This window comes from Enhydra lutris, unplaced genomic scaffold (assembly GCF_002288905.1).
Source record: "Enhydra lutris kenyoni isolate GAN:26980312 unplaced genomic scaffold, ASM228890v2 scaffoldscaffold82, whole genome shotgun sequence".
NCBI classification, from domain to species: domain Eukaryota; kingdom Metazoa; phylum Chordata; class Mammalia; order Carnivora; family Mustelidae; genus Enhydra; species Enhydra lutris.
In genome coordinates this window covers 5,474,901-5,483,713 of record NW_019154166.1, presented here as the reverse complement: position 1 = coordinate 5,483,713, position 8,813 = coordinate 5,474,901, and the positions used below count along the sequence as shown (strand labels likewise).

Sequence of the window (8,813 nt, the reverse complement as noted above, 5' to 3'; positions counted from 1 at the left end):
GTGGCTGGAGAGTTGGTCATGTCCTCCGGTCTAAGGTGCATGCATATATGTGTGTGTGTGTGTGTGTGTGTGTGTGTGTGTGTGTGTGTGTGTGTGTGTGTGTAACGTATGTACGTGTATGTTGGTTGGGTAGTGAGGTGTGGAAGGGAGGAGGACATACAAAGTCCTATTCTTGAACTGCCTCTTGTCTCAGTGTCTTTGGAAATATTTGACTTGATGGATGGAAAGTAATCCTAATTAAAGTCATTTACCTGAACTGCTTGCCACTTAAGCCTAATTACCATGCAACACAATAACAGTTATGCATACCATTAAATTAGTGTCAGATTAACTTTGATGCTTGCTAGGTTTGATTCTGCTTGTTCCACCTAAATAGTTATTGGCTGGTGTGCTACAGTTGTGCATTTACATCTTAAGAGAATGAGACTGACATCATGGCATGTCTTTGCTATTCTCCAGCTCCAGAGATTTCCAGAACAGAACAGGAGGTTGAAATACTCAGAGCTGAAGGAGGGTCCTTCATCTATATAAGCAAGGCACCTTCTCCCCCGGGAGAGCAGTGGAAAAAGAACCAGAAGGAAAGTGACCAGAAGGAAACCTAACCCTAAGCCTTCCACTCATCTTCGTGGCAAGTGGTCCAGCAGGAAAGCTCACCATGCATGAGTGACCCTTCTGCTTGGTCTTCATTTCCAAAGACTAACTGTCAGGGTGCATAGGTTCTATTTTTTATCTTGACCAAAGTGACTTGCAAAGTGAATTTCACCTCTTGCTGTAGAAGATCTGCCAGAGAAACTCTAAAAGTCCACACTGTTTACCTTATTAATGGGGCATAATTCAGAAATAACTTGTTAGGTAAGCTGTGAGCTCCTAAAGTGTTCGGGTACACAGGAGAAAATAAATGGTCTTTCTCACCATTCTTTCCTTAGCACATGCAAACACCCTTAAATCACTATCGACTCCTCGAGTATCTGGAAGAAGTGATCCTTTGTCAAATCTATTTCAAACTTCATCTACTTCTTGGTGTAATTTTTGTTTACAGTTTAAATTTATGGACAGTCATTTCCTGTGCACACATAAAAGTTAATTTGACCTAAATAACAAAAAGAATCCCTAGATATAAGGGCAGGTAACCCTCTTCCCATTTCAAAACTCTAGTGCACATTGTGAGGATATCCACAGAGCTGATTAATGTGCCTAATAAAATGAAAGTAGTTCTCCAGACCCTAGGGGAACAATACAGTATAAGAACAAGAAAGCAATTGGAGGGAAGGGGGTGTAGTAAGTCTTTAAAATTGAAATAATAATGCAAAAGTATTTTAATCTAAAAGAGAAATGTCTGGAAAGTTGGGATGAATAGAATGGAGAGAAATGGCTATTTGGTGCTCATGTGTATGACTGCAGAAAAACCATTGACTTAGGCCTGACCTCGACAGAGGTATGGAGAGAGGCAGAGGGAGGAATGTGAAAACAGAATTAATTCTTGGGAAGCCACCAGGTGGGACACGTTGACCTCAGAACCATACCTGGGCATTCCATGATGACACATGCATCCTAAAACTCCCCTCCCCCGACCTGAACATGTGATCTTCCAGTTCTTTCCATTCAGTGGCCCTGTGTCGGTAAGCAGAGGAGTGCTGCCTTCCCCTTACTGGTCCAGGATGGAAGACAGAGAATGGTGCTGGTCTACCTGCTCATCTCCTATACTCGATCAATCCTGCTAATTCCCTTCCTAAATCCCTTCCAGATCTGTTCTGCCTCCATTGTCATGGCCATGACTTCAGTCTAGGGCTATTGCTTCTCACCCAGGCTGCTGCCATCACTGTCCCATGGAGCACTTGACCTTGGGTCAGTCTCACTCCATCCCGTTCCCTGCAGCCAGGGGATAGTGCTGTTTATACTGTGTTGTCCTCATGCTTAGACTCCTCAGCGGTTAATCATGGTCAAAACGTGGTTGTGTGGAGCTCTTCATTCTCACTTCCATGTCCTGCAGTTTTCTTACTGTTTCTTACATTCTCACCCTTCTGTGCCTTTGCCCAGAATACCCTTCCCTCCCACTCGTCTTTTTCTAAATGGCTAATCTGCATTTTCACATTGGCTCAAGGACCATCTTCTACAGGGGGTGTGGACGGCCACCTCAGGGGAGGTTCCAGTTGGCCACCCTATGAACATGTCTGAGTACTTGTGTCTGAAATTGTCCCTGAGGTCAGGAAATATGTATTACCTTAAAATCCCAATACTTACATCGTATTTTGCCAACTCCATTGCTGAGACAACAACCTCTTGTGTTCTATGGAAGCCTCAATCAGGTAAGTCAGATTAACTGGAAGAACAGGGTCAAGCTGAACTAATGACATGTCTTAGGACACTGATATGTCCATGTAAGATTTGGTGACTAATTCTGCCCTCTCTTTACTCTGCTATTGAAGAGACAACAGATGCTATGCAAGCAAGACAGAGGCCCTTCTTTCCTCCTGTCCACTGTACTGGGCTATCTGGAGAGCTTTGCTTTCTCTAGCTGTCATCCAGGATAGTACCCAAAGGGAGAGCGTCTTCAAGAAAGCTCTCTCAACCGTTCACAGAATCTGGTAGCCAGTTGAAAATATTAATGGTCTCCACTGAGTTGGACCTCATTAAGATCAAGTGCTTTGACTAAGAAACTGCTGGGTAACCTTGGTCTCGATGTGGGTATGATGACTGGATGTCATGGCATCATTCCTTAAGGTCAAGAAGACTGCACTCAAGGTCAGGAACACCAAACCAGAGAAGGCCACTAGGAGTGTGGAACGTTCCTTTCACTCAAAGGGGGAAACTCACCTCCAACTTTAAGAGGTGTGGAAAGTCTCTGAAACTGAGGGTGATGATTTAGCCAATTACTTCGAAGTGAGGGAGTTCAGCTAGGAATATGCTGATACAGCTCAGACTTACCAACTACAGAAGGAAGTCACACTTGAACACAAAGAACCTCAACCCAACTGACCAGACATCACCCAGCATCTGACAGGCTGCAAGATCCTAATGAGACACTCACTTTCTTCTTCCTCCTCAAAGCCAAGATCAGCATGAGCTAGATCTGAAGTCTAATCAGGGACAGGAACTTGCACTCACAGAGGAATGCACCAGGGGCTGCATTTTAGATATTCATAAATGATCTAAAAGGGAAGGAACCTGATTTAAAATCCTTGGCCACAAACAGTGCCTTCCAATGTCAAGCACACACATTCACATAACACCAAGCTAAGGAACAAAACGAGGCAGGAGTTGATGCCCACTAAGACTCCCTTCAGCACTAAATCCACAATTCTGCTCTAGCCCTGATGTTTTCTTGACAAGAAGAGAAACACATCACGATTGAGGTAATGTTTGCCTTTCCACGCTGCTGTGAGCAGTTCTTTTCAAAGTATTCTCTTGCAAAAATTCATCTGCATGTCAAATTAACAGATGTGAGCTTGGAAAACCCAGCTAAGAGAAGCAGTATCCTCCCAGCCAGCAGATACAAGTGCTAAGAAAGAAAAGAACAACGCAGCTATCACATTCAAGAAAAACACCACCAGCTGATCAATACAGACACAGGATATAACTATGAAGGAGGGATACACGTTTCCAACAGACACACAAAATCACACCAGCAAATGGGCGTTGTTTACTTTCAAGCAGGTATCAGAAGACCCTCTGGGAATCTATTTCCCCAAATATCTGTGGAGTTCCTTTTTTGAAAAAAAATTTTAAGGGACAGTTGATGCAAAGATATTCATGTCATTGCTTTCACGGCTGTTGCCGTTGGTGGATTGTTACCACTGAGCGGTACTTACTCAGCTTGATAACCCACCTCCCTCACCAGCTTTGCTGCTGCATGATCGGTGTTGAATTTCAAAAATTCCATTGTGCTTCCAAAGGAGAGTCCAAAGAATAGGTCTCAGACATTGAAAGAATGGTCCCAGAAGGAGTTTTGCCAATAGGTAGAGCAATAGATATTTCCTTGGAATAAGGGCACAGCTCCGAAGGCGTTATTCTGGAGGGATCCAGATCTCATTTGGAATTACATGCCCTGGAGTGATGGCTTGAAAGGGAACCAGTGACCTCCCACTAGGGCAGCAAGTCTTAAACTCGGCCGCACACTGGAATCACCCGAGGGGCTTTACAAACTACTGATGCCAGGTCTTGGCCCCAGAGAATCTGATTCAGTTGGTCTGCTAGACAGACTGGACATGGGCAATTTTAGAGGCTCCCCAGGTGATTGTGACGTGCAGCCAACATGGTGGGACACTGCCTTAGTCTCGTGAAGGATACATGTTAGTCTCATGCAGAGTTGACCCTCTGTCCTGCCTGCCTCTTAATGCACTCCTGTTGTTCTCTCTAGCCCCAAGTAATTGGGAGATAGGAGCTGCTTAATAAGTGTTGGTGAGTGAATAACAAAAACACGTAGGTCCTTCCTGTCTGCCATGGTGGGGGACCGACCAGTCCAATTTGTCTGAAACAGAGGGACTTCCCTGGAAGTGTGACTTTCAGCACTAAAACCAGAGCCACCAAGGGAAAACCTAGGTATGGTTGGTCATTCTCGTGCCAGATACTATGTTATACACTCGTAAAAATTAGTTCTTTCACTCTATCAACAACCTATATCAGCAGACACACGACACTGAGAACCAGCTTGTTCTGGTTGGAGCCCCTGCATTGAGCAGCAGACCAAGCACAGACCCCTGGGACACTTACTTCTCCACTGAGGGAGGATTTGAACTAAACTTGTCTGTGTCTGTGTGTGTGCAGTGTGGACCCACCTGAATGACGCTGCCTGGTCCTATTGTTGTCTTAAGTAAAGACCCCTTCTCACAAGTGGGGACGGGTCTGAGCAGTACTAAGCCGAGACAGAAAGAACTCCATCACCTCATATCCTTCCCCTAGGCTTCCAAAGTGCCTTCCAGAACTATTTTCCAATTCTACCAGCCACTTTTTAAACCAAAAGAACACGAGTCTGTGAGAATTTAGAATACAAATGGCTTTGTCAAAAACCTCATGTTTTGATCACATACAGTCCTTTGACAAACCTGAAGACACAGAGTTTCTAGATTTTTGTTTTAAAGGCATGGTTTTGTGCAACCTTTGGTCGTCTCATCCAGGCCATGATGGGACTCTGCCCACTCAGTGCCACATTCTAACCAAGACCCAAGTGTCTTTATCCGCTAAGAGAATTCAAGAACTCAACTGAAAGACCCTCAGTTACCCAAAGACAGCCATGTTGAAAAAGGAAGGAGCGGGTGCATACCTGAAGGGGGCTTCCCTGCGGAATTGCTCCCAAAACTCCTGTTGTTCAAGGTCAAAGGCTGAGCACCTCTGGCGGAGGAGGGCCACTTGGTTTGCTTGTAGTGGTGCCACTTGCTGCCTCACGGTGACGGCCATCTTTTTCACATTGTTCCACTTCTCAGGCAGCTCCTGCGAAGATGACCTCGATGTGGTCAGACCCACGTCGTGCTCCCCCTTGTCCGCAGATCTGACGCTGGATGGCACCCAGATGTCTTTGGGTCACCCACAACGCCATGCTATGATGTCATGGTGTCATGGGGTCCCTTCCCCTGACCCATCTCTCCCTGGTCGCCTGCCTGCCTGGCTATCCCCTCCTTCTGACTCCTCCATACCCTTCTTGCCCTCCACTGCTACCCGGGCAACCTGTGCTGTTTTCTGTATTTTCTCAGAGCAATTGACGATTTTCTTTCATGCTTCACATCTCCTTAGTCCATCTTAACTTTTCTCAGACTTGCTTTTCTTTCTCTGAATCAAAACTTGGCTCATCCCCCGCAACCACCCCCCAAAAAACCAGAACACTTCATTCACATCAATTCTCCCATCTCTTTCCAGCATTGTGCTGCCTCATATTTGAGGAGTTTCCAGAGTGTGCTAGAGAGCACACACCCGTCACACAGATAGTTCCAAAACATGAGCCTTGGGTCCTTACCAAGCCCCATTTCTCATTTACCTCAACCCACCTCACCCCACTCTGAAGGTCAGAAAATTTCCCTCTCTTTCTTTTATTCGGAAAACACCCTTTGTACTGACCTCTAGCTGCTTAAACACCAGTTCCGGCAATTCCTGTTCATAGGTCTTCAGCAATTCAATAGTCTGCTTTAAGGGCTCGAACATCTCATTGGTGCTGCCCTGTCGTTCTTTCACAGCCATAAGGTGTCCCATAACCTCAACCAGTCCTTTGAAATCCCCTTTTTCAACTTTCTTGAGCATGCCGCTCTCACTATTCTTGATAAACACTTCAAGGGCGGCCAAGCTAAGCAAAACAAAGAGAATGGGAAGAAGCATTTCCCTTCTGCTCCTCAAAAGAAAGATTTATTTATTTCCCCCCAAAATAACAGCTGTCACTGGGGAAAACTTCCCACAAGTCTAGCACTTTGTGTAGATTAGACCCTGATGCTGAGAATATGGTCCTCTTTGGAAGGGTCACGGTGGCGAAAGACAGAGACCTCCATGCTGGAGGAGACTCAGGAGACAGGACACGTTAGTGGGACAAACTGGTGAAATGTGAATAAGATCTGTTGATTAGTTACTAGCTCTCCACCAGTATTAGCTTTCTGGTTTCGATAACTGCATTATAGTTAAACAAGATGGTATCATTTGAGAAAGCTCTGTGAGGGTACAAGGGAACTCTGTACTGTTTTTGCAACTTCTTTTGGTATGTGATGTTATTTCAAAGCGAACTTCAGAAAAAAATTTCAAAAAATTGAAAATAAAAAAAAATATTATGGTCTCTAAAGTCATACCACACTTGGGTTTAATTTGGACACTTACTAGAGGTATAACCAAGGCCAGCTCACTTAATATCTCTGCCTCTCAGTCTCCTCACCTCTATGATTGGGAAATCATTTGCCTCACTTGTTACTGTGGGAGTGAAGCAACAGTTTTTATTTCAAAAATATTTATTGAGCATCTATTACATAAAATGAGATCTATCCTATATTTGAGCCCAACCATGCTTCCAGGTTCTGAGGAGAGAATGACAAATGAGAGAAGCAAAGGCTCCGTGCACGTGAAGTATACATTCTAATGGGAAAAATACATAGGAAACAAATCAATGAAATAAGTTGTATAGTTTCACATGGTGTTGAATGCTGTAAGGGGATGGAGACTATGGATAGTTCTATTTTCTGTGGAGTGGCCAGTGAAGGCATTTCTGCTGAGGTGGTATTTGAACAGGAATGGAAATTATGAGAAGGAGTGAGCCACAGAAAGAAATGGAAGAAGAGCTTCTGAGGTACAGGGAACAGCACGAATAAAGGCACTGAGCCTGGATTCAGTCTGATGCATTTGAGGAAAGGGAAAAGGTCAGCAGGCAGAAGCATAAGAGGAACAGGGGGAAACATAGAGAAGGGGGGAGGTGAGAGAATCAACAGGGGGTAGACACCAAAGGATCTTGTTTGCCAGGGTAAGGAGTCCAGATTTTATTATAAGCATGAGCATCCTGAATAGGAGAATGGCATGATTTGACATATTTTCAAAAGATCTCTAGCTGGAGGAGGTGATGATGATGGTGGCAGCATTGGAAGTAGGGAGACAAGAATGGAAACCAGGAGGGCCATTTGGAGACTCAAATGGTTGTCCAGGTGACAGAAGATGATGATGACGAGGACTTTGGCCTGGAAGGTGGACATGAGGAGTGGTCAGGTTCAAGATAATTTCACAGGTAAACACTATAAGACCCATTAATGGATTGGGGAGAGAGGTGAAGGGATGAGAGGAATCATTAACTCCTGGCAATGGGGTCAATGACAATGCCATGTAAAGATATGGGAAGAACTGAGGAAGACTGGGTTTTTTGGAGGGAGAAGGTGGAAGAAGGATAAGTTTAAAATATATTACATGTGGGATGCCTCACAAACACTAGACACCTAGGGGAGGTATCTGTCAGTCAGCTAAATGGAAGTCTCGAGTTCCAGAGAGATGAGGCTAAAAACACAAATCGGGTAGTTACTGGCACATGGATCATTCTCAGCGTTGGGTTAGAGATCACCTGGACTAGGAATATAGATAGCAAGTTCAGAATCGAGGTTTCAGGAATGCTAATATCTAGAAGAGATGAGCCCAGCCAAAGAGACCAGAGACCAAAAAGACGGGTCCAGTGAGACAGAAGCAAAACCACAAAAGGTGAGGTATCCTGAAAGCCACAGGGAGAAGCTTTTGGGGAAAGATGGAATAATCAGCCACACCAAATCCTGCTGAGGGGTATGAGGAAGATGAAGATGATGATCACAGGATTCAGCCACATGACTAATGCTGGCGATCTCAATGAGAGTGGTTTTGGTGGAGTAGTCTAGGAAAAGGCTAATTGCGGAGTAATTCAGAGTAGAAGCTGGAGACGTCTGTGTCTAGCTGTATGACACACACAATAATATGCATAAATAACCCTTCCACTGAGCCCATGAAAATGCTTAAACATATACTTCAACGTCATTTAAAAATGTGTCACTAAAGTGGCACAAAATTAAGGGACTTTGGGAGGCTGAGCCAAGCACTAAGCAGGGGTCAAAGTGGTCCTTCTGTGATGGTTTCTACTGAACCCCAGACACAGTAAGCTGCTATTTTGATTGCTCGTGGGATGTGGGGAATCGGTGACTCAGCCTGGCGCCCACACGAGGTGAGGGGGCTGGTAGGAAGCTGCATGTGAAGTTACGACACCATAAGGGCAAACAAGAAGTAAATCCACTGCACGGAAAGGGCAAGTATGGAAACTTCCTGCCTTAGCCTGGGAAGCAGGTGGACCACTACACGTTGAAATGCAGGTGGTCTAGGGATGGAAGAATCCTTCGATGACAGGC

The 8,813-nt window shown here is 44.9% G+C and overlaps 1 protein-coding gene across 1 annotated transcript in view; it reads right to left on the bottom strand.

The window, feature by feature from the left end:
* The window catches only part of LOC111161130 (dynein axonemal heavy chain 9), a 317,708-nt gene that overhangs the window by 237,558 nt on the left and 71,337 nt on the right, over positions 1 to 8,813 (bottom strand). Inside the window, exons 18-19 of the mRNA XM_022524635.1 lie at positions 6,049 to 6,271; positions 5,261 to 5,427 (exon numbers count right to left, since the gene is read on the bottom strand). Coding sequence (XP_022380343.1) covers positions 5,261 to 5,427; positions 6,049 to 6,271 — 390 coding nt within the window. The remainder of the gene's footprint in view (positions 1 to 5,260; positions 5,428 to 6,048; positions 6,272 to 8,813) is intronic.